The sequence below is a fragment of the Oncorhynchus keta genome, chromosome 18 (genome assembly GCF_023373465.1).
Source record: "Oncorhynchus keta strain PuntledgeMale-10-30-2019 chromosome 18, Oket_V2, whole genome shotgun sequence".
NCBI lineage: Eukaryota > Metazoa > Chordata > Actinopteri > Salmoniformes > Salmonidae > Oncorhynchus > Oncorhynchus keta.
In genome coordinates, this window is record NC_068438.1 from 26,583,641 (window position 1) to 26,608,714 (window position 25,074).

General features: G+C 45.1%; 1 protein-coding gene across 2 annotated transcripts in view; it reads right to left on the minus strand.

Annotated features, from left to right (window-relative positions):
- Window positions 1-400: 400 nt before the first annotated feature.
- LOC118397531 (galactosylgalactosylxylosylprotein 3-beta-glucuronosyltransferase 1-like) overlaps window positions 401-25,074 on the minus strand; it is a 106,789-nt gene continuing 82,115 nt past the window's right edge. Inside the window, exons 3-9 of one of the 2 annotated variants that reach the window (XM_035792404.2) lie at window positions 16,436-16,596; window positions 15,617-15,759; window positions 13,998-14,069; window positions 13,388-13,899; window positions 2,515-2,811; window positions 1,237-1,343; window positions 401-971 (exon numbers count right to left, since the gene is read on the minus strand). In XM_035792404.2, coding sequence (XP_035648297.1) covers window positions 1,257-1,343; window positions 2,515-2,811; window positions 13,388-13,899; window positions 13,998-14,069; window positions 15,617-15,728 — 1,080 coding nt within the window. In that variant the 5' untranslated portion in view covers window positions 15,729-15,759; window positions 16,436-16,596 and the 3' untranslated portion in view covers window positions 401-971; window positions 1,237-1,256. The remainder of the gene's footprint in view (window positions 972-1,236; window positions 1,344-2,514; window positions 2,812-13,387; window positions 13,900-13,997; window positions 14,070-15,616; window positions 15,760-16,435; window positions 16,597-25,074) is intronic. The other variant, XM_035792405.2, reaches the window with a different exon arrangement.

Here is a 25,074-nt window from a genome sequence, read left to right on the forward strand (position 1 = left end):
GATGTCAGTTATTTCAAGTGAATAGCTTCAGTACACACTGAATTACATGTCTGAGAATGACACTGAAAATGGATGGTTCCCCAGCTTTAGCTTTCAAAATGGAGGCAAGAGTCAGTCAGTAGTTTTGAACTAGCAAGAAAATGCATGTAAACACAAAAAACTAGCAAATTAAATAAAAGCAGACATAGTTTTAGTTATACAAAAAGGACATTCCTTCCCTTTTTGAACTTTTAGTGTTTGCTGAAAGTAGAATTGATCTTCTGAGAGATTCGGATTCGGATTCTCCATGATTGTTCTGTCTGAAGATGTGGAGGCCATTGCAGTACATGTCTATTAAAGGTCTCTTACAGACCCTACTAAGATCTCAGGATCTCATCCGCTGCCCTGAAGATCCATGTCTATTAAAGGTCTCTTACAGACCCTACTAAGATCTCAGGATCTCATCCCCTGCCCTGAAGATCCATGTCTATTAAAGGTCTCTTACAGACCCTACTAAGATCTCAGGATCTCATCCCCTGCCCTGAAGATCCATGTCTATAGAGGGAAAGACAATGGATATCTCATTAGCCTGTTCAGGCCAGTAAACGCTTCATCTCATTGGCTGCCTAACTCCCTCCCTACTGCAATGTTTGTCTTGTGCTGTCTCGTGTTAGGACACTACAGACGCAGTATGGTGTCATGCAGGTTCAGAGAGCATCGATCTCCCGTTGATCCTTAATCGCTCAGCTCTCACCGTCTGCTTCATGTTGGTGCTGCTCGCAACATTTAACCTGATAAATATTGCCATCTTGTACTAATCTGTGCTTTAATATGATGCATTTGTAATCCCAATATTAAAAGTGTTTAGTTTCAGTCAAGGGGATTAGGATTTGGCCCCCGAGGCAGTCTTTTCTGAGATGATTAAGACATGAACACTGTTTGCACTGGGAGATGGCCTCTTTTTCTTCTCAGGGTCCATATTAGACAACCACCTGGAACAGAGAGCAAGGACTCACTGAGAAATTACACACATTCATAATGAAGTCAATTTGCAGTACAGATCAATATAGCTGTAATAACTCTTTTAGCCCAAAAATGTGGGTGTCTGTAAAAGCAATGGATAATTTAAACAATATCCCGAAATGTGCTTATCATTGGTATACCATTTCCCTGTTCACCAAAGGTCATACAAATATTTGTATATAAATTAGTAAAATAAGTCTGAGATGTGAATAATTGAATAATTTATCTCTTTACCATCGCCCGAGGAGACAATGTCAAATCTCCACATTGGGGTCTGTAAATCCTTTCTTTCCCTCATTTACAAGGACAGGTTTTTCTGTCCTAGTGTGCCAAACGAGAATCTGTAGAGAAATATCAGAGAGAAGAATCAGCATCAGGCAGCACTCTCAGGATCGAACACACACCCATCCACTCCTCCTCTCTCCTTTCCTCTCTGCATGGGCGGTGATGTTCTTCTGAGCATCTACTCCTAGATATAGCAACAAGAACAGTACAGATGGTACAATAGGAAACCTATCTATAAGAATGTACTCCTGTGTGTCAGCTCGACCTTGCTCAACATTTTATGATAGTGAATAGAGAGTGCTCCTGTAGTGGAAAAATAAAAACTTGCTCTTTTTTTGCTCTTTGTAAGTGATGCAACTCGGTTATTTTGGGTCCGCCACGTACCGGTAACTATAGCCCCAATCAAGCCTTTGGAGTGGGATGATTTGGCTCTGGAGACCGGACTCACATCCAGGAGAGTGATGGTGGAAATGAATCGACGTATAGAGCTCATTTTCTTCCCCTCAGTCTCTGAGCAGCCCTACCTTTCATCTCCTCCACCTCAGTAATGAATTATGCATGGGGTGTGTTTGAGCTGCCTCCACCAGGAGCCAACTCCCACTTTACCCAGGTGTAGATGACGTTAATAGTCACACTTGCGTCTGAAGAGGTAGATTATAAGGAGGAGAGTTGCCGGAGCACGACTCATCCCTCGCCCTGTGCTCATCTGGGCTGAATGCATGCTAGGATGCCCCCCCCCCAGCTCTTTTCATCTACTCCCCTCCAGGAGTCCTGAATATAATCAGGCTGAATATCCCATTATGTGAGTGTGAGTGGTGGTGGGCTAAGGCCCCTGGGTGACTCCTCTGCCCAGGGAGAGGCTTAGCAGCTGGGGCTAGGGCCAGGGCCAGGCAGGGAACAGCGAGGCCGGAGATGAAATGGGCATGAAACACCACACAGTGGCCTGAAGCCGTTTACAATCACACCCACTATGTGAGGGGAGCCTGCCAGTTACCTAATGGATCCACTGACATTTTTAGCACCTGGTTTATATATGAAGTTGTTTTGGAGAGAGTGAACTTGCCACTGCCTCTGCACTAAGGTTGGATCCACCAGAGGATCATCAGAGTATGGATTTCACATTTGCCTGACATTATATAAAATACCACCAGGTAAAATTATTATATTCTGGTGTAAAATGACAGAGTATAACATGCAAAAATAAAGCATTTATTTTGCTCTATCTACCTTAGTGCAATTAGATGCTTTGGGCTCCAGGTCGTTGAGTGTGACAAGCTCCCGGAGAAGGCTGCTCTCCTGGTAGCCTCCCTTCACTCCTCGCAGCTTGAAGTAGGCCTGGGGCTTGAAGAGGATGAGCCGCAGGTTGATGGCGAAGCCCGCCATGTCGATGGCAAAGGGCCGGTGAGGGTCAAATACAGTCTTCCAGCCGTACACCTTGCCTGCTGCGTTGACCTTGGGAGACTCGTAGCGCAGACCACCAACAAAGGCCACAGGCCATACAGACACCTTCCTTGTTGACCTCATCTGGATAGAGAAGAAGAGAGGACAGAGAGAGTTAAGCATCTTTGCACTGTTTGTATTTTTAATGAACAGGATCAGTGTATCAGTGTCTATATGAGATGTGCCAACAAGGCAATATACATTAATTACAGGAGACAATAGTTTTAATTCCAAACAATGATACAGATTGAGCCAGTTAATCTGAAAGCTATGGTGTGTATGTTACATGTATCACAGAAGCCTTGCAGGGCCACTGTGATGGACCCAGCCTAAGAAGAGTAAACGTGGACAGAGCTAAATGGGTTTGAGGACCAGGGCCATTATAGAGAGTGGATTGGGAGAAGAAGAGCAGGTTGGTTGAGGAGATGCTTGAAAGGTGCCGAGCCTCTTCCATTCCTCAGAGGCTCAGGTTTGTCCTTTAATCTTCCAGTATCAAACAATCTCCTGGCTGCCCGCTCTTTGTCGACTGTATTTCTGCACCACTAGCAGCGAAAGAGAGCCGCCCAAATCATGAAAGGAAGTGTTCTAATGAGGAGGGCTGAACTGTTGAGTAATTTATCCACACTCAATGCAGTAGCAATAATAAAGGCGCTGGTGTTGTGGAAGTGCTTTTTAAATTAGGTGTTTAGCAGGGAGAGGGGACGTGTGTGTGTGCTGGGTGGGACAACACTCTGGAAACGGGGCTCGCTCTGTGTGTGTCCCAGTATTCTTGCCGTATCTGATGATAACCCACCAGCCCAGGGGATCAGAGAGGAGATGTGTGCGTGAGAACAGGATGGAGGAGGCCCGGGTTTATGAGTGCAGTTTGGAAACACATCTGGGCCACGAGACCAGGACTTTGCCAGGCTAGTCACCCAAATAATACTTTGTATGTGTTACACGAATTCAATTCCTCTATGTTTTAATACCCAATTAAAATTAAACACTCTGTCAATTCATAAGAAGACTCTTATTTGTATACAATGGACAGAGATCAGTCTTTAAAATCAACCAGCTGTGTTTATTCTCGAGAGTACTGCCCATGATACATTTTACCACAGGTTATAAACTGAAAATTACGTCAGCATTTTCTAACTATTCCGTCTCTTCTTGACACTGGTACAAAGGCTGCATAGTTCTCAAGCCTTCCCACATCGTCTATCCTAATTTAGATAATTTATGACCGAGCCAAGGCCAGCCTGTGTAGATAAGCCTTCTAGCCAGTCTGTGTCACGTTCTGACCTTTATTTTCTGTGTTTTGTGTTTAGTTAGTATGGTCAGGGCGTGAGTTGGGTGGGCAGTCTATGTTTGTTTGTCTAGGTTTTGGGAATTTCTATGTTTCGGCCTAGTATGGTTCTCAATCAGAGGCAGGTGTCATTAGTTGTCTCTGATTGAGAATCATACTTAGGTGGCCTGGGTTTCACTGTGTGTTTGTGGGTGATTGTTTCCTGTCTCTGTGTGTGCACTAGATAGGACTGTTTTGAGTTTCACATTTCTTGTTTTGTTAGTTTTGTTCATGTGTACCTTAAAGCATTAAAAAGTACCATGGAAAATTACCACGCCGCGTATTGGTCCTCTGATCCGTTTCGCCTCTCCTCTTCGGAAGAAGAGGAGGAAACTCGTTACAGAATCACCCACCACAATCGGACCAAGCGGCGTGGTAAAGGACAGCGACGACAGCAGCAGCAGCATCAACAACAGAGGCCACCATCACAGGACTCCTGGACATGGGAGCAGATATTGAACGGAGAGGGACCCTGGGCACGGGCTGGGGAAAATCGCAGCCCCAAAGCAGAGCTGGAGGCAGCGAAAGCTGATCGGCGGCAATATGAGGAGCCAGCACGGCAGTGCGACAGGTACGAGAGGCAGCCCCAAATTTTTTTTTTTGGGGGGCACACGAGGTGTGGTACTAAGCCAGGTAGCAGACCTGAGCTCACTCCTCGTGCTTATTATGAGCAGCGCATTACTGGTCAGGCACCGTGTTATGCGGTTGAGCGCACGGTGTCGCCAGTGCGTGTCCATAGCCCGGTGCGCTATAGGGCAGCCCCCCGAGAGTGCCATGCGAGTGTGGGCATTGAGCCAGGGCGTATGGTGCCTGCTCAGCGGGTCTGGTCGCCGGTACGCAGTCTTGGTCCAGTTTATCCTGCGCCGGCTCTGCGTGCTGTGTCTCCGGGGCGCTGGGAGGGTGCAGTGCGTCCTCTGCCTGCGCTCCGCTCGTACCGGGCAACTGTGGGAGTGGAGCCTAGGGGAGAGGTGCGTGTAGTAAGCACTAGATCTCCCGTGCTTACCCACAGCCCGGTTCAACCTGTGCCTGCACTCTGGAAGGTCCGGGCTCGAGTAGTTGTCCAGCCTGGGGAAGTGGTGCCAAGGTTGCGCACCAGAGCTCCAGTGCTCCCCCACAGCCCGGTCTTTCAGGCTCCTTCTAACACCAAGCCTCCTGAAAGTCTCCCCAGCCTGGTGCCTCCTGTAGCAGCTCCACGTACCAGGCTGTCTCTCAGTCTCCTCGCTGCCGGAGCCTCCCGCCTGTCCGGCGCTGCTGCCGGAGCGTCCCGCCTGTCCGGCGCCGCTGCTGGAGCGTCCCGCCTGTCTGGCGCCGCTGCCGGAGCGTCCCGCCTGTCTGGCGCCGCTGCCGGAGCGTCCCTCCTGTCCGGCGCCGCTGCCGGAGCCTCCCGCCTGTCTGGCGCCGCTGCCTGAGCCTCCCGCCTGTCCGGCGCCGCTGCCGGAGCGTCCCGCCTGTCCGGCGCCGCTGCCTCCTGTAGCAGCTCCACGCACCAGGCTGTCTCTCTGTCTCCTCTCTGCAGGTGCTCCCGCCTGTCCGGCGCCGCTGCCGGAGCGTCCCGCCTGTCCTGCGCCGTTGCCGGAGCGTCCCGCCTGTCCGGCGCCGCTGCCGGAGCCTCCCGCCTGTCCGGCGCCACTGCCGGAGCGTCCCGCCTGTCCGGCGCCGCTGCCGGAGCCTCCCGCCTGTCCGGCGCCGCTGCCGGAGCGTCCCGCCTGTCCGGCGCCACTGCCGGAGCCTCCCGCCTGTCCGGCGCCGCTGCCGGAGCCTCCCGCCTGTCCGGCGCCGCTGCCGGAGCGTCCCGCCTGTCCGGCGCCGCTGCCGGAGCCCCTCAGCCCAGAGGCGCCAGAGCCCTCAGCCCAGAGGCGCCAGAGCCCCTCAGCCCAGAGGCGCATGAGCCCCTCAGCCCAGAGGCGCCAGAGCCCCTCAGCCCAGAGGCGCCAGAGCCCCTCAGCCCAGAGGCGCCAGAGTCCCTGTCCCTCTGTCCAGAGCCCCTGTCCCTCTGTCCGGAGCCCCTGTCCCTCTGTCCAGAGCGCCCCTGCCCCTCTGTCCCGAGCTGCCCCTCTGTCCAGTGGGGTCATTGAGAGGGGTTGCCATGGTGAGAAAGCCACGGAGGCGGAAAATAAGGCGGACAAAGACAAGGGTGAAGTGGGGTCCGCGTCCCGCGCCAGAACCGCCACCGCGGACAGACGCCCACCCAGACCCTCCCCTATAGGTCAAGGTTTTGCGGCCGGAGTCCGCACCTTTGGGGGGGGGGGGGTACTGTCACGTTCTGACCTTTATTTTCTGTGTTTTGTGTTTAGTTAGTATGGCTATAAGTTCATTCATTTCTTCCAAGGAACAGACAGTCATTGTTCTAAATCTTGATTATATTTACACACATTATATTCAGTACTAGGATTATAAAGAAAATTCATACATATACAGTAATATAATCATATTCTGATTAGTCAGTCCTGATTGAAATGTATACATAATTAGTCATTATTGATAAAAATTCCCTTAACAGTATGATAGGGTGTTAGGGATGACATCACCCTCTCCCAAGGGTCATGTGATTTTTGTACATAAGACAACTGACCTTTATCACAAGTTTAGATCATGCATCTTTCCTACGATGGAAATAGCTGTTTTCCTCAATGGGTAGGTTCTGGAATGGAACTGGCTCAAGCATCGTGAAGGGGGTTGCCCCTCTCCCTCCATGCTACAATGTGAAAATGAATGTTTCCAATGCTGCCACTGACGGGAATCATTGCTAAAACAGTACCCCGTCTCTCCTCTGTTTAGAGCTGAGCAAGTGAAAATGCCATAAAGTGCTGAAGTGTTTGTGCTAAGTGTTCTTTAACACTCTCTCTCTCTCTCTCTCTCTCTCTCTCTCTCTCTCTCTCTCTCTCTCTCTCTCTCTCTCTCTCTCTCTCTCTCTCTCTCTCTCTCTCTCTCTCTCTCTCTCTCTCTCTCTCTCTCTCTCTCTCTCTCTGTGTGTGTGTGTAAGCTATGGGGAGGCCCACAGAGACAGCCTGCCTATGTTCTTGAAGTCGGAGCACAACAAAGGGAACTAATCCCTTTGTTGATCCCTGCTTACAGACATAAACTAAAACAAGAGGCTCCCACGCTGAGGTCTGTCCAACGCTGGACCGACCAAGCTGACTCCACACTCCAAGACTGCTTCCATCACGTGGACTGGGATATGTTTCGTATTGCGTCAGATAACATTGACGAATACGCTGATTCGGTGTGCGAGTTCATTCGAACGTGCGTTGAAGATGTTGTTCCCATAGCAACGATTAAAACATTCCCAAACCAGAAACCGTGGATTGATGGCAGCATGTGCGTGAAACTGAAAGCGCGAACCACTGCTTTTAATCAGGGCAAGGTGTCTGGTAACATGACCGAATACAAAAAGTGCAGCTATTCCCTCCGCAAGGCTATCAAACAAGCTAAGCGTCAGTACAGAGACAAAGTAGAATCTCAATTCAACGGCTCAGACACAAGAGGCATGTGGCAGGGTCTACAGTCAATCACGGACTACAAGAAGAAATCCAGCCCAGTCACGGACCAGGATGTCTTGCTCCCAGGCAGACTAAATAACTTTTTTTGCCCGCTTTGAGGACAATACAGTGCCACTGACATGGCCTGCAACGAAAACATGTGGTCTCTCCTTCACTGCAGCCGAGGTGAGTAAGACATTTAAACGTGTTAACCCTCGCAAGGCTGCAGGCCCAGACAGCATCCCCAGCCGCGCCCTCAGAGCATGCGCAGACCAGCTGGCCGGTGTGTTTACGGACATATTCAATCAATCCCTATACCAGTCTGCTGTTCCCACATGCTTCAAGAGGGCCACCATTGTTCCTGTTCCCAAGAAAGCTAAGGTAACTGAGCTAAACGACTACCGCCCCGTAGCACTCACTTCCGTCATCATGAAGTGCTTTGAGAGACTAGTCAAGGACCATATCACCTCCACCCTATCGGACACCCTAGACCCACTCCAATTTGCTTACCGCCCAAATAGGTCCACAGACGATGCAATCTCAACCACACTGCACACTGCCCTAACCCATCTGGACAAGAGGAATACCTATGTGAGAATGCTGTTCATCGACTACAGCTCGGCATTCAACACCATAGTACCCTCCAAGCTCGTCATCAAGCTCGAGACCCTGGGTCTCGACCCCGCCCTGTGCAACTGGGTACTGGACTTCCTGACGGGCCGCCCCCAGGTGGTGAGGGTAGGCAACAACATCTCCTCCCCGCTGATCCTCAACACGGGGGGCCCCACACGGGTGCGTTCTGAGCCCTCTCCTGTACTCCCTGTTCACCCACGACTGCGTGGCCACGCACGCCTCCAACTCAATCATCAAGTTTGCGGACGACACAACAGTGGTAGGCTTGATTACCAACAACGACGAGACGGCCTACAGGGAGGAGGTGAGGGCCCTCGGAGTGTGGTGTCAGGAAAATAACCTCACACTCAACGTCAACAAAACTAAGGAGATGATTGTGGACTTCAGGAAACAGCAGAGGGAACACCCCCCTATCCACATCGATGGAACAGTAGTGGAGAGGGTAGCAAGTTTTAAGTTCCTCCGCATACACATCACAGACAAACTGAATTGGTCCACTCACACAGACAGCATCGTGAAGAAGGCGCAGCAGCGCCTCTTCAACCTCAGGAGGCTGAAGAAATTCGGCTTGTCACCAAAAGCACTCACAAACTTCTACAGATGCACAATCGAGAGCATCCTGGCGGGCTGTATCACCGTCTGGTACGGCAACTGCTCCGCCCTCAACCGTAAGGCTCTCCAGAGGGTAGTGAGGTCTGCACAACGCATCACCGGGGGCAAACTACCTGCCCTCCAGGACACCTAGACCACCCGATGTTACAGGAAGGCCATAAAGATCATCAAGGACATCAACAACCCGAGCCACTGCCTGTTCACCCCACTATCATCCAGAAGGCGAGGTCAATACAGGTGCATCAAAGCTGGGACCGAGAGACTGAAAAACAGCTTCTATCTCAAGGCCATCAGACTGTTAAACAGCCACCACTAACATTGAGTGGCTGCTGCCAACACACTGACATTGACACTGACTCAACTCCAGCCACTTTAATAATGGGAATTGAAGGGAAATTATGTAAATATATCACTAGCCACTTTAAACAATGCTACCTTATATAATCTTACTTACCCTACATTATTCATCTCATATGCATACGTATATACTGTACTCGATACCATCTACTGTATCTTGCCTATGCTGCCCTGTACCATCACTCATTCATATATCCTTATGTACATATTCTTTAACACCCTTACACTGTGTATAAGACAGTAGTTTTGGAATGGTTAGTTAGATTACTTGTTGGTTATTACTGCATTGTCGGAACTAGAAGCACAAGCATTTCGCTACACTCGCATTAACATCTGCTAACCATGTGTATGTGACAAATAACATTTGATTTGATTTGATTTGATCCCAAACTCTCCAGGTGTATTAATCCATCTGAAGCGGAGGAGATGGGGATCTGTACTGGTTCACAGAGGCTCTAAAGTGAGTTGTCATCAGAACAGGCTGATACTGCTATCGGGTGATTATACTGCTATAGGTTGATTATCTGTCTTTAATAGATGGAATTGGTGACTTAGTCCATAGAGAACACAGTAGAAAATGGTTAGTTCAACTCCTAAACTGTGGCCCATTTTCATCAGTACACCACATGATTCCTAAACCAGAAGCAATATCATTATATATACCTTTTATATCCAATACTTATTTTATCATCTAAAAAAGCATTCAATTTAGGTGATATTGTATTCTCAGTGATCTGGTTCACAATGTTGAATGTGGATGCTGAAGGAGAATAGAGATGGATAGATATGATAAAAATAGAGAAGCAGACACTGCCTGTAAATACTCCTTGTGGCTTTGGAAAGGCAACAAAATCATTTTTTTTTATGAAAGCTTAATAATTAATGCACCCCTTTGCAGTGATGAAGTTTAACTATGGCAGATGCATATTTCATGAGCTACACTACATGACCAAAAGTATGTGGACACCTGCTCATCGAACATCTCATTCCAAAATCATGGGCATTATTATGGAGTTGGTCCCCCCTTTACTGATATTACAGCCTCCACTCTTCTGGGAAGGCTTTCCAATAGATGTTGGAACATTGCTGTGGGGACTTCCATTCAGCCACAAGAGCATTAGTGAGGTTGGGCACTGATGTTGGGGATTAGGCCTGGCTCGCAGTCTGCGTCGGCCATGGAAACTAATTCCATGAAGCTCCAGACGAACAGTTCTTGTGCTGAAGTTGCTTCCAGAGGCAGTTTGGAACTTGGTAGTGAGTGTTGCAACCGAGGACAGACGATTTTTACGCTCTACATGTTTCAGCACTCGGTGGCTTGTGTGGCCTACCACTTCGTGGCTGAGCAGTTGTTGTTGCTAGACGTTTCCACTTCACAATAACAGCAATTCCAGTTGATCGGGCAGCTCTAGCAGGGCAGAAATTTGACGAGCTGACTTGATGGAAAGGTGGCATCCCATGATGGTGCCACGTTGAATGCCACTGAGCTCTTCAGTAAGGGCATTCCACTCCCAATGTTTGTCTATGGAGATTGCATGACGGTGTGCTCACCTGTCAGCAACGGGTGTGGATGAAATAGCCTAATCCACTAATTTGAAGGGGTGTCCACATACTTTTGTGGATCTATAACTTATTTTACTTTTAACAATTCACAGCAGAGTCTATACTAGAGGTCGACCGATTAATCGGAATGGCCGATTAATTAGGGCCGATTTCAAGTTTTCCTAACAATTGGAAATCGGTATTTTGGGTGCCGATTTGCCAATTTTTTTATTTAATCTTTATTTAACTAGGCAAGTCAGTTAAGAACACATTCTTATTTTCAATGACGGCCTAGGAACGGTGGGTTAACTGCCTCGTTCAGGGGCAGAAAGACAGATTTTCACCTTGTCAGCTCGGGGGATTCAATCTTGCAACCTTACAGTTAACTAGTCCAACGCAATAACGACCTGCCTCTCTCTCGTTGCACTCCACAAGGAGACTGCCTGTTACGCAAATGCAGTAAGCCAAGGTAAGTTGCTAGCTAGCATTAAACTTATCTTATAAAAAACAATCAATCATAATCACTAGTTAACTACACATGGTTGATGATATTACTAGATATTAGCGTGTCCTGTGTTGCATATAATCTGACTGAGCATACAAGTATCTAAGTATCTGACTGAGCGGTGGTAGGCAGAAGCAGGCGCGTAAACATTCATTCAAACAGCACTTTCGTGCATTTTGCCAGCAGCTCTTAGTTGTGCATCAAGCATTGCGCTGTTTATGACTTCAAACCTATCAACTCCCGAGATGAGGCTGGTGTGACCGAAGTGAAATGGCTGACTCGTTAGCTCGCACTAATAGCATTTCAAACTTCACTCGCTCTGATCCTTGGGGTGGTTGTTTCCCTTGCTCTGCATGGGTAATGCTGCTTTGATGTTGTGGCTGTTGTCGTTGTGTTGCTGGTTTGAGCCCAGGGAGGAGCGAGGAGAGGGACTGAAGCTATAGTGTCACACTGGCAATACTAAAGTGCCTATAAGAACATCCAATAGTCAAAGGTTAATGAAATACAAATGGTATAGAGGGAAATAGTCCTATAATAACTACAACCTACAACTTCTTACCTGGGAATATTGAAGACTCATGTTAAAAGGAACCACCAGCTTTCATATGTTCTCATGTTCTGAGCAAGGAACTTAAACGTTAGCTTTCTTACATAGCACATATAGCACTTTTACGTTCTTCTCCAACACTTTGTTTTTGCATTATTTAAACCAAATTGAACATGTTTCATTATCTACTTGATTTTATTGATGTATTATATTAAGTTAAAATAAGTGTTAATTCAGTATTGTTGTAATTGTCATTATTTGAAATACTTTTTATTTATTTTTTAAATCGGCCGATTAATCGCTATCGGCTTTTTTGGTCCTCCAATAATCGGTATTGGTATCGGAGTTGAAAAATCATAATCGGTCGACCTCTAGTCTCTACCCATGTCTCTCGACATGGAATGTTTCCTATGGTTTGGTCTGGACTTATAACGGAGGGTAGAGAAGCACAATTTTGCTTCTGCTCTGGGTGAGAGAATCTGCTTAATATGATGTAATGGAGCAACAACAGAAGGTTAGGTTGGCCATTACAGTTCCTTGCTGTATGTATTTGATTCAGCCGTTGTTTTTGTAACCTGTCGTATTATCACATTACTGACAACTCTGGGCAAGAGTTCATGATATTACACTCTTAGACCCTTTTTGGTTCAACATAGAACACCTTTTGGTTCCAGACAGAACTCTTTTGGGTTCCATGGAAAACCCTCAGAACCCTGTTGGGTTACAATCTGGACTCAAAAGGGTTCTTTCTGGAACCAAAAAGGGTTCTTCAAAGGGTTCTCCTATGGGGACAGCAGAAGAACCCTTCAAGGTTCTGGATAACATCTATTTTACATGAGTGTATGAATGATTTAATTTGTACCAGTTTTCATATTTCAAATGTCAGGTCAAGCTGAACAAGCTGGCATCTTTCCATTCAGGTTCATTCAAGTCCAGATCACAACAACATGGCATATCCAACTGCAATCTCTTAGATCGATGTCTACTTTCAACCTCTTCACATGTAGCTGTTATAGCCATCCCCTCCATGACTTATGACTTACACTTGTTAGCAGGTCGATGAGAATGGTCTGATATTTACTGCTCTGTCAGTTGGGTCGGAGTGGTTTCTCACTGACTCTATCGGTCAGCCCAGAGGCAGCTAGCTCAAGCTCAGCCCTATAGGTTGTTACTCCCCCCTATAAAGAGTGCTGGTGCTGGGTGTAAGTGATGGAAGGATTATAGAGAGAGGGAGAGCACTCTGCCTGATTTCCAGGGAAAGGTAATAACCGACCCATCGATATGGATCGCACCATTTACAACTTGCCCCCTTCACACTAACAAGACCTGAGGCTAATGCCTCAGGGCCTAACAGCATCCATTCAAGCCAATCTGTCTTGAGTCAAAATGGATGGCCTGAGGCACTGACTACTATGTTCAAACTTATCCTCGGACCACTGTTGTTGGCAATGGGAATCAAAATATTTCAGGTAATAACCACAATATATTACCACTGTACTAGGAGTAGGAGTAGCCACCATTCATGTTGAAATAAATCAAATAACAAAAATATGTACATTATGTGCCGTAAACTCCCCACTACCATTATATCCAGTGACACAAAAGTGAATCTAGTGGACCGTATGTGTCCATGAGATGCCAGCGAGCCCCAGGCCTGTACTGACCTCCTCAAACAGCTCCAGGCTATAGGTGTTGTCGTCATCAGCGAAGTAGACAATGCCTGCCTGGCTGCTGTTGGAGTTGAAGGTCTCTCTGAGCCAGCGCAGTGCCAGGTTCCTCTGCATGGTGCCCCGGGGTATCCTGGGATCCCGCGTGTCCGCACGCAGCTTATAGTTCCTGGGAGTCTCCACGTTCAGGTGGGTGTAGTTGAGACCCGTTTCCCGGAGCATGCGTGTAACGAGCGGGGTCCTCCTCTGAGAGTCTTCCACCAGGATCCAGTGCAGGTTGGCCACGTGGAGGAAGGTGTTGGCCAGCCGCGTCAGCTCTGCCTTCTGGACTGGGCGGCTGTAGGTGGGGGTGATTATGTGGATGGTGGGCAACCCATCGGACCATGGCGGTGGCCGCGTGTACACATACTCCGTCCTCACCACCTCCACTATGTCCTTATCAGAGGAGCAGTACTCCTTAGAGTCGCTGGACTGGCCCGCCTCCCTCCGCCCTCTGTCGGCTCCGTCATCTGCAGGGGAACAGGAAGACATGTAAGGCATTAGCACGCCCCGGGAGCGGGGTCGCCCGCTGTATAATCTCAGGTGACACAATGCAAGAGGCAAGTACCTGCGAGTCGGTGTCGATGGACTGCAAGCCTCTCTGGTATGATAAAGATCTCTTTTACTAGGTGGTGACAGGCTGCAAAAAGCGAAAGCAGGCAGCGTGAGGTGAGGGGACATCATGGCTACAGTTTGGTTAGGGCAGCGGCTCCCCTGGCTGCCCCTATTCATTCAGCTGGAACAGCCGTAGCAGGGACAGGGTCTATTCCAGTAGTGGAGCTATGATTATGTGGCCCCCATAGCCCTCTATGATGGATAGAATATCATTATTGGATCATTAACATAGTTAATTTCTCCCCACATTGTTCCATAGCTAATGGAAATCTTTATCGGTGCTCAGTTAGAGCGGAGGATCCTCTTTCAGACATAAAAATTGTATTTCTGCGTCACACAGCAGATTAACACAATCTTCTGATGGCCAGATGTTCTGCGGTGGCTGACAGAAAGCAATCTGGCAACCCCCTGCTCCTTTTAAGACCAAACAAGGAGAAGGCTCCAGATGATTTGTGGAAACCTGCCTATATTACCTTGATGGCAAATGGAAAGAGACAAAGAACGCTATTGATTTACTGTCACCTTAAAAGCCCAGTGCTGTCAAAAATAAAATGATTCTGCGTTTTATATATATATATATTGCCACACTGAGGTTGGTATAATACTGTGACATTGTGAAAATGATGCTAATGCTGTTTTAGTGTAAGAGCTGTTTGAAAATACCAGAAATGTTGGCCTACCTGGCTACATCACCCGGCGGTATACGTTAATAGACCAATAACAAAGAGTTTCAAACCTCTCTGCCAAAATGGCTAGCTTCAGGTTCCATATCCCTCCCATTAGGTTCATCCAATTAGGCTCCTCACTCAGAACACTCCCAGACAGTTCTAGCAAAATCCTTGCTTGAGATATTGCTATTTTTGTTTATTTTTGACAATTTTACTTTAAAAAGAATAATAGTAAGGTACCTCATTGTTACGCAGAAAGGATTTGATATTGAGATAAAAACAGCTGCATTTGACCTTTTGAATATGGTTCTGTTCATCCGACAGAGTACTGTACTCACACTGTTGGTTTATTATGTAACTTATGGTCACATTTATGGGGTGGGGGGGGGTTCATAATGTGAGAGTGTGGTAACATCTCAGGCTTGTGTACAGTATGTGGAAGCCGCACAAACACATTGACTCAGGAGATTCAATAAAGCCTGCCTGGGAGCTATTAGGGAACAGTGATTATTATTTCAAATGCTGATTAAAGGGCATTAGAAATTAATTTAGTCTCCTTTTGATATGAAAAGTCTGCTACAGTTTAACTGCTGAATAGATTAGCTGAATGACTGCTGAAGACCATAGCACCAAGCACAAGCTGCAGATGGGGCTGTGTGAATCAAAGAACACTTACCAAGAAGTGCAATTTTGATAGCCTTAACTGACAAATGACCTATGTTACAGTCTGATAATGCACACCACCACATAGGGATCTGTAACAGACCCTGTGGAAGGCATGTATTGTACTGTATGTACTGTACATTATATTCTGTAACTGGGCATGTGACCTGATTGGATTGGATGAGTATTGAATATTTCTACACCATTCAACAGAGGACCTATGAGAAAGTGGAGGATGTACCCTTGCGGATGGCGAGCAGCGGAGCGATTGCGCTTTGGTGCCAAACGGTGATGAGCAGAGTCCACGGTAACACTATCAACACGATGGCAAGAATGTCTCTTCTCTTCGGCATCTCCAGGATTGGTTTTATGTCTCGTCATTACCTGCCAGGAGAGAGGAGGAGAGACAAACATGTCAGCAACAAAGGCCTCTAGTTAAATGATCCACTCTGAATTTTATTTCAAAATGACAAGATGTGGTGGGTTGGCTGAGAGAGCCACTGACTTTTTCTACCCTGAGGAAGTTGACAGTCTTTTAGCACAGCGATATAATACCTCGTCAATTCTGTTTATCTTCCCGGCGTATAAATACTCCATTTATACACATGCTGTCAGGCAGAAGGCTTCATTTCCAAAGTGTGAATGCATCTGACACATAAACATAAGCCCCATAAAAGCCTTCCACGGATAAAGAAATGGGTCAAGAAGAGTTTTAAGCAGTTTTTTACTGCGTCAAGTGGAGAGCAGGCAATGGGAAGTCCTCAGAGGAAATTGCCATTGTTGTGCTGCCTGAGTATCTAGAACTGTATACAGACAGACACTATGTGGAACAAACCATTTTGCCCCTTTTCAATATGCACATTTCATTGCTTTGGAATATCAGTGATTAGACTTATGGATCAATGTGTTTGTGCTGTGGAAGGCATACGTGCTGTGAGACTACTATGGTATCATGCACTCATTAAAGCCTATCATAAGCGGACCTATGGCCATATTACAATGGCTGAATGTAGTGTGCTAAACATGTTGATGAGTATGGTAAATGACTCTGATTCCTCACCCACGGTTAGAACTGGATCACGGCACCATCAATGGTGCAGCTGCAGGAGCCAGGCCCACACAGCGCAGCAGCAGCACGTCTAGCTGAGTGGTGTGATCGTCCACGACATCTCAACCAGCCATGCCTCCTCCTGACACACCCAGGAAACACCACCCGGAGAGCTGGATGGAAAACAACCGGTCAGGGCTTATTCACCGCATTATGTCATCAGTCAGTCACATTATAGGAAGACATGACATCAGTCACATTATAGGAAGACATGACATCAGTCACATTATAGGAAGACATGACATCAGTCACATTAGGATGCCATTCAGACCAAACCCTTCCAGAAACACAGCCCCATGTTTACCAGCACTCCAAAGATGACAACATCAACTCAGTGAGCTTCATTCTTGTGTCAACTCTAGGAGTCAATAACTGTACTCGAGTATCGAAAAAGGTTGCCTAGCAATCTACCTCAACTGCATGTGCATCCACAATGTAATGTCCCTGTCTCAACCATCACAGAACTACCATTCAAGAGCAGGAGCGTCAGAGGACTACAGTACAGAACTCCAATTAGGGCTAACGTCATTCATCACTGGGCAAAAACTGGTTGAATCATCATCGTTTCCACGTCAGGGCTTCCAAAATAGCGGGCCAGGGCCCAGGTTTTAACCCCCCACTCCCCCTCCAAGTTTCCAGAGAAAAAAACAACTAATTTTAATTGTTTGACATAAACACCTGTCAAAACACCAGGAAATCAACTCCATGTGATTTACATTTTGGAAATCTGTTTCCAAGTATTCCCAAGCATAATAGAGAGATATGTGATCGTATACAAATATAAGCAAGGTTTGAAAGAAGTATGTTTTAGTAAAATATTATATCTGCTTGGGCTTCTTGCGATCAATTTGCAGTCTGCACATTATTTGTGTGATCATGTCACTGACCCCCAACCATCCACTCAAGAAAATAATGAGCCAGTGGCTGAATCTAGTTGAGGATCCCTGATCTATGTGATGATGTTGAATCAATGTGGAAAACTTATGGGATTTGCAAAAAGCTATCAACGTCAAGGCAGTTCTATTTTTTTCACCTAACTTTGAACCTAAATCCAATGGCAGGTAACAATTTCTGTTGATTTCGAAGTGAATTCAGGTTAGTTGACAACTCAACCAAATGTGAATGGAAACTAGATGTTGAACTGACGTCTGTGCCCAGTGGGTCCTGTTTACAGAAGGAATCTGTGACAGTGACAGGTTGTTTTCATTTCTCCCTAAGATATGGATACTGGGAGAAGAGCATACAGCCACTTCTCTTGCCAAGATTCTGGTGCTGTGGATGGAGAATGGTGATGTTATGAAAAAATTAGCATCCTATCTCGTCCAAAAGCATGGGAATGAATGAATGCCATGGTGAGCCAGAATGTCTGTGTATGCTGCAGCTCAGATATTGGTCGGCTGCAGATCGACTGGGTGTATAATTTTAGACACTTTGTGATGGAAGATCAAATGAACTGCAAAGATGTTTCTTTTATATCCGTCAGAGCAAACAACAGGGGCCCATTTTTTTTATAGAGGCATAGTATAAATGCAAATTGCCTCTGACCTGGTAATTCGGTAGGAAGTGTATTTGCTTGAAATATACAAGATTTCGAAACAATCTCTTCTCACAACGACCAAGCTCGTCCAATTTACAGAATTTTTTCTGAGAATTCCGACCAAGCAGATGAAAGCATGGCAATCAGGAACACTATTTTGAATGGACTCACTGTAAGTGGAACAGATGGAGAATACTTCACTGTATTGACAAAAATATCCGTGCTTTCTTCTATCATCGCTGCATCCATGCTCACTTAATGATGCATAGGTTACATTTTTCCAAATGGGAGTGCTGCAAGAGAAAGTTCCCTTTCCTCAGCTCAACACATTGTGATGGATCAGAATAAGACAAACAACCTGGACATTGTACAGCACAACAAACTGTCAACATTTCAGCCTGCCTTTCTTTATCAAAGAGAACTAGATAACAGATGCATCCTGACAGCCTTCAGCTTCTCTCTACAGTGTTATGTTATACATCTTGATTGAAAAGGATGAACATGCTATGGTCTTAATCATCAAGAAATCATTAGAAAAACAAAGTCAAAATATTCCCAAATTCACATCTGCTGACATGAGAAAGCTGAAGACGCTGAAGTCTAATCTCTGCATGTCTCTCAATGCCCAATGTCTGAGCTCAATACCAGGTAGACTAGGTAGTAGTCCCAGCTCAATACCAGGTAGACTAGGTAGTAGTCCCAGATCAATACCAGGTAGACTAGGTAGTAGTCCCAGATCAATACCAGGTAGACTACGGTAGTAGTCCCAGCTCAATACCAGGTAGACTAGTTAGTAGTCTCAGTTTAATACCAGTCAGATTAGATTGTAGAACTGGGTAGAATGTGCTGGTGTTTTTCTCTCTCCCCACTATGGTGAACAGTAGAAATGGCACTGCTTAACAAATGTGAAAATTAAGGAATACAAATGTGTGTTTGATCTGGAGACTGCTAAAATCAATGTCTGACAGTGCGCTCGACAGCGTTTCACATCAACAACTTCTAACCAGGCGTGAAGGGAGGAATGGAGGGAGTACCTGCTGCTGGTTAATGTTAGTAATGCACAGTACTATAGAGAGCAGCTGCACTGATTGGGAGGTACTGAACTACATAGCCTTTGACCCCACCCCTGATGACTGCAACAACAGGAAATGGGAGAGGAGCACACTACAAAACACATATTTCCATATTTTGTACCTACAGGGGGTGAGAATAAGGGATGTGAGGTGCAAATGTACCATTTGAGGGTAGTAAAAATTCCAATTTATGATAGGATACAGCTATTCACATTGAAGTTACATAATTTAAACTCTACACAAGTCTGACACATCGTTATCTTCTCTCATCCACGTCTCCGGTCTATATGAGAATGTATAGTATGTCACAATATACCACAAGACTGTTATTATTATACATCAGGCTGTTAAACAGTCACCACTAGCCAGCCTCCACCCATTACCCTGCCCTGAAACTCAGACATGGTCCCTAGCCGACTCCCACCCAGTACTCTACCCTGCACCTTAGAGACTGCTGCCCTACATAAAGTCATTGAACACGAGTCAATTTAATCATGTTGACATACTGTTTTACCCACTTTATATGTATATGCTGTATTCTAGTCAAGGCTCATCCTATACAAGTACTGCTGTACTCCTTTTCTATTCACATACTGTCTCTACATATCATTCACGTACATGTATATTATTTATATTCCGAATTTAGGTCCGGAAGCAAATTTCCTGCAATTCTATCAATTTTGCTCTGGGGTTTTGTACTGTGTATTTTTATACTGTATTCTCAACATACACTGCCGGTCAAAAGTTTTAGAACACCTACTCATTCAAGGGTTTTTCTTTATTTTGAATATTTTCTACATTGTAGAATAATAGTGAAGACATCAAAACTATGAAATAACACATATGGAATCATGTAGTAACCAACAAAGTGTTAAACAAATTAAAATACATTTTATATTTTAGATTATTCAAATAGTCACCCTTTGCCTTGATGACAGCTTTGCACAGTATTGGCATTCTCTCAACCTGCTTCACCTGGAATGCTTTTACAACAGTCTTGAATGAGTTCCCACATATGCTGAGCACTTGTTGGCTGCTTTTCATTCACGCTGCGGTCCGACTCATCCCAAACCATCTCAGTTTGGTTGCGGTCGGGGGATTGTGGAGGCTAGGTCATCTGAAGCAGCACTCTATCGCTCTCCTTCTTGGTAAAATAGCCCTTACACAGCCTGGGTGTGTATTGGGTCATTGTCCTGTTGAAAAACAATGATAGCCCCACTAAGACCAAACCAGATGGGATGGCATATCGCTGCAGAATGCTGTGGTAGCCATGCTGGTTAACTGTGCCTTGAATTCTAAATAAATCCCAGACAGTGTCACTGGCAAAGCACCATAACACCATAACACCTCCTCGTCCATGCTTTACGGTGGGAAATACACCTTCAGAGATCATCCATTCACCGACATCGTGTCTCACAAAGACACAGCGGATGGAACCAAAAATCTTCAATTTGGACTCCAGACCAAAAGACAAATTTCCACAAGTCTAATGTCCATCCCTCGTGTTTCTTGGCCGAAGCAAGTCTCTTCTTATTATTGGTGTTCTTTGGTACTGGTTTCTTAGCAGTAATTCGACCATGACCATGATTCACACAGTCTCCTCTGAACAGTTGATGTTGAGATGTATTCTCTTACTTGAACTCTGTGAAACATTTATTTGGGCTGCAATTTCTGAGGCTGGTAACTCTAATGAACTTATCCTCTGCTGCAGAGGTAACTCTAGGTCTTCCATTCATGTGGCGGTCCTCATGAGAGACATTTGCATCGTCGCGTTTGATGGTTTTTGCAACTGCACTTGAAGAAATTTTGAAAGTTCTTGAAATGTTCCGTATTGACTGACCTTCATGTCTTAAAGTAATGATGGACTGTCTTTGCTATTTGTTTATATGAGCTGTTCTTGCCATAATATGGACTTGGTGTTTTACCAAATAGGGCTATCTTAGGGCTATCTTAGGGCTACCCCCCCCACACACACACACTTTGTCACAACACAATGCATTAAGGAGGAAAGAAATTCCACAAATTAACTTAACAACAAGGCACACCTGTTCATTGAAATGCATTCCAGGTGATTACCTCATGAAGCTGGTTGAGAGAATTCCAAGAGTGTGCAAAGCTGTCATCAATGCAAAGGGTGGCTATTTGAATAATATAAAATATCAAATATATTTTGATCTGTTTAACACTTTTTTGTTTACTACAAGATTCCACATGTGTTATTTCATAGTTTTGATGTCTTCACTATTATTCTACAATGTAGAAAATAGTAAAAAACAAAGAAAAACTCTTGAACGAGTAGGTGTTCTAAAACTTTTGACCAGTAGTGTTGCTCATTCTAATATTTCTACTATTGTTCATTGCATTTTAGTTACACTGTTTAGATATATTTATTTATATAGTGAATTTTTGTCAAGGCTCACTCTAAATCAATGTAAATCTACTTCTTTACATATCATTCCTAGTATTTATTCTGTAAATTCATCCAGTGCATATACATATAGATTACATTTGGATTAATGTTTTTATTTGATCTGTATTTAACTATTCAAGACAGTTAAGAACATATTCTTATTTACAATGACAGCCTACTGGGAAACAGTGGGTTAATTGCCTTATTCAGGAGCAGAACTACAGATTTTTACCTTGTCAGCTCTGGGATTCGATCCAGCAAGCTTTCGGTTACTGTCCCAACTCTCTAACCACTAGGCTACCTGCCTCCCCTGTTACAGTGCTATTTGGGTTGTTAATTAGATTTGTTCTGACATTTCTTGATTTCTTGTTGTTCTTTCAGTTTTTTTATTGATTATTGTGTACCTGTTTGACATTTTACTGCATTGGTAGGACCTAGTAACATAAGCATTTCACTGCACCCACTATAACATTTGCTAAACTGTGTGTGAGACCAATAAACTTGTATTTGATTTATATCCAAAAATGGAATCAGCACCCTTCCCTCCCCTCCCTCAATGACTCATTCTTACGAATTTGCAAGGACAGGGTAGATGAAAGCTTTATGGAAGAGACTCCTGTTGCATATTGGAGGGTTACTGTAGACTCCTGTTGCATATTGGCGGGGTTACTGTAGACTCCTGTTGCCTATTGGAGGGTTACTGTTGATTCCTGTTGCATATTGGAGGGTTACTGTTGATTCCTGTAGCCTATTGGAGGGTTACTGTTGATTCCTGTTGCCTATTGGAGGGTTAATGTAGACTCCTGTTGCCTATTGGAGGGTTACTGTAGACTCCTGTAGCCTATTGGAGGGTTACTGTTGATTCCTGTTGCATATTGGAGGGTTACTGTTGATTCCTGTAGCCTATTGGAGGGTTACTGTTGATTCCTGTTGCCTATTGGAGGGTTACTGTTGAGTCCTGTTGCATATTGGAGGGTTACTGTAGACTCCTGTTGCATATTGGCGGGGTTACTGTAGACTCCTGTAGCCTATTGGAGGGTTACTGTTGATTCCTGTTGCATATTGGAGGGTTACTGTAGATTCCTGTTGCCTATTGGAGGGTTACTGTAGATTCATGTTGCCTATTGGAGGGTTACTGTTGATTCCTGTTGCCTATTGGAGGGTTACTGTTGATTCCTGTTGCATATTGGAGGGTTACTGTAGATTCCTGTTGCCTATTGGAGGGTTACTGTTGATTCCTGTTGCCTATTGGAGGCTTACTAAAGGGGCAACATTCCATGTTCGTAATCGAGCCTGCCTCTGACGTTTGAGATACCGTTGGCTCCCATCTGCTCATATGTCTGGGATACCAATAATAACACCATCTTTTCCTAGCCATTTCACCAGGGAATCCTTTTGATGTACTCTCTATTCAGTTGGAGAGCCACAGAGGGGATATTTTGTACTTGTCTGGCAAATCATTCACTCTTACTTATTAATTTATTGGTGTCCTACCAACTAGCCAGGCCTTGGAACAGTTTTCAGTGACGTCTTGGGGACTTTCTAAGAGAGGGGCTGCGATCGGTCATTATCGATGTCCCTGTCACAGAACAAAAAATACCTTTGCCTGGAGGTGTCATTAAATTTTCATTCTGGATTTGTGAGGTATTGATTCACACTGCCTTAATTGCTTTAGAAATGACTGAGAATAGACAGCCTGGCTGAGTGGTTTCTACAATCTCTACTTTTCATTGTGTTCTCTATTGTGTTTGTATTGGATTCAGAGAAGCAGACAGAATTAATACAGGTATCGAAAACCAAGATGGGCCAGATACTGTATGAAAGAATTGATTACATTTTTGTAAATAAGAGGTTCAATAATGCAAGAACGAGCATTGTTTTTGTCCTGTGTGTGTGTGTGTGTGTGTGTGTGTGTGTGTGTGTGTGTGTGTGTGTGTGTGTGTGTGTGTGTGTGTGTGTGTGTGTGTGTGTGTGTGTGTGTGTGTGTGTGTGTGTGTGTGTGTCCATTCATTCATCTGGGTGCACATACAATGCTAGCCTGAAGGTTTGTGTTATAACTTCTAGGTACTCCATACAAAGAAATTGAAATACTGTAACATAATGAGCTACAGTAAATATAAGAAAATGAAGCACACCGAATTCTATTTACATTCTGTTTACTGTACATACAGCTCAGATGCGTCCATTATAATTATAGCCTTCTCCATCTCCAGAGGGAGAGAGACCATACAGGAGAATAGGAGAAAACAACTTGGGCCTATAGAGTATCCTTGGAGCAGAGTATAATGCCACCACATACTGGTCCAATGGCTATGATTCACAGAGAGTGACAGAGTCAAACAGGGCTTTGTGTATAGTCAACCAAGTGCCAACCAAGTCTGGGCAGATGTTGCACTGATGTCTTGGTAATGTGAAATTCAGAGCAAAGTGACTACATTCTTCTCACCATCAAAATATACATTTTACAGAAAGAATTCTCTATTTTGCAATGTTCTCTCATGGTTTATTATAAGAATGATACTTTCCCTATTGTAGGTTTATGCTGCACGGAAGTGAGCAAGTTGGCGTGTAATCAAAGATAATCCATCTCTGTGCCTAATGGGTGTGGGCACTCAAGACCGTCTCCTTTCCACGTACTGTTAAGGCAGCCTGTGTAGATTTACACTCCTTGCTTTGCTTAACACAAGGCTGGCACTCTGTCCACTTTAATGCTGCTTAATAACTTAATCAGTCCAAAAGAGCGGCGGGGAGTACACTTTCCCATTTGATGTAGATGAGAATGGCTGTTTAATTTTCTGGAAAAGTTAAGTAAGCCATTTTCAGCTGTGGGTTGCCCTTGATTGATGGCTGGGGTCCTGTCCAGAGTCGGCTGCCTCAGCATTGATGAAAGATTTAGGCGCCCATTCCAAGGCAGGTTATTCTCTGTTGATAACCTCAGCCTGTCTACCACTTTCCCCTTGAATTGATGTGCAACAGCTCAGCCAGGCAAGGCAACCTGAGATGAGGCACTCACACCTTGGGTAGAAAGCACACAGACATTCCCTATGACCATGGGGACTGAAACTGAAACCTCGGGCAAAGGGTAAAGATCAGGTAATGTCATGACATGTCTCATAGTGACCAATGTGTGGCGGTAAACTAATATGATTAGGAAAACAAGTAAAAGGTCAAGACATATGCCTCTATTTTTATTTCACCTTTATTTAACCAGGTAGGCCAGTTGAGAACAAGTTCTCATTTACAACTGTGACCTGGCCAAGATAAAGCAAAGCTTTATGAGGGAGACTGCTTTCCTTCGTTGTACCACAGAGCACCACAATTCAGCGTGAAGAGTGAACAGTGACGTACAACCTAGCAGAATCTTTTCACAAAAATATTCATAGGGTTTATTCACCCAACACTGTATTCACTTCATCCATTCTTATTTCTTTTGTCATTGTGCAATTATTTTATTTGACTTGTGTGATACAGTGATACACCATCAGTTACGCTGAGTACTGTCTCAATTTTTAAATGCTGATTCTCAGTCCTAAAGTAATAGAATTGTATTTTAAACCGCTTATTTCACTGT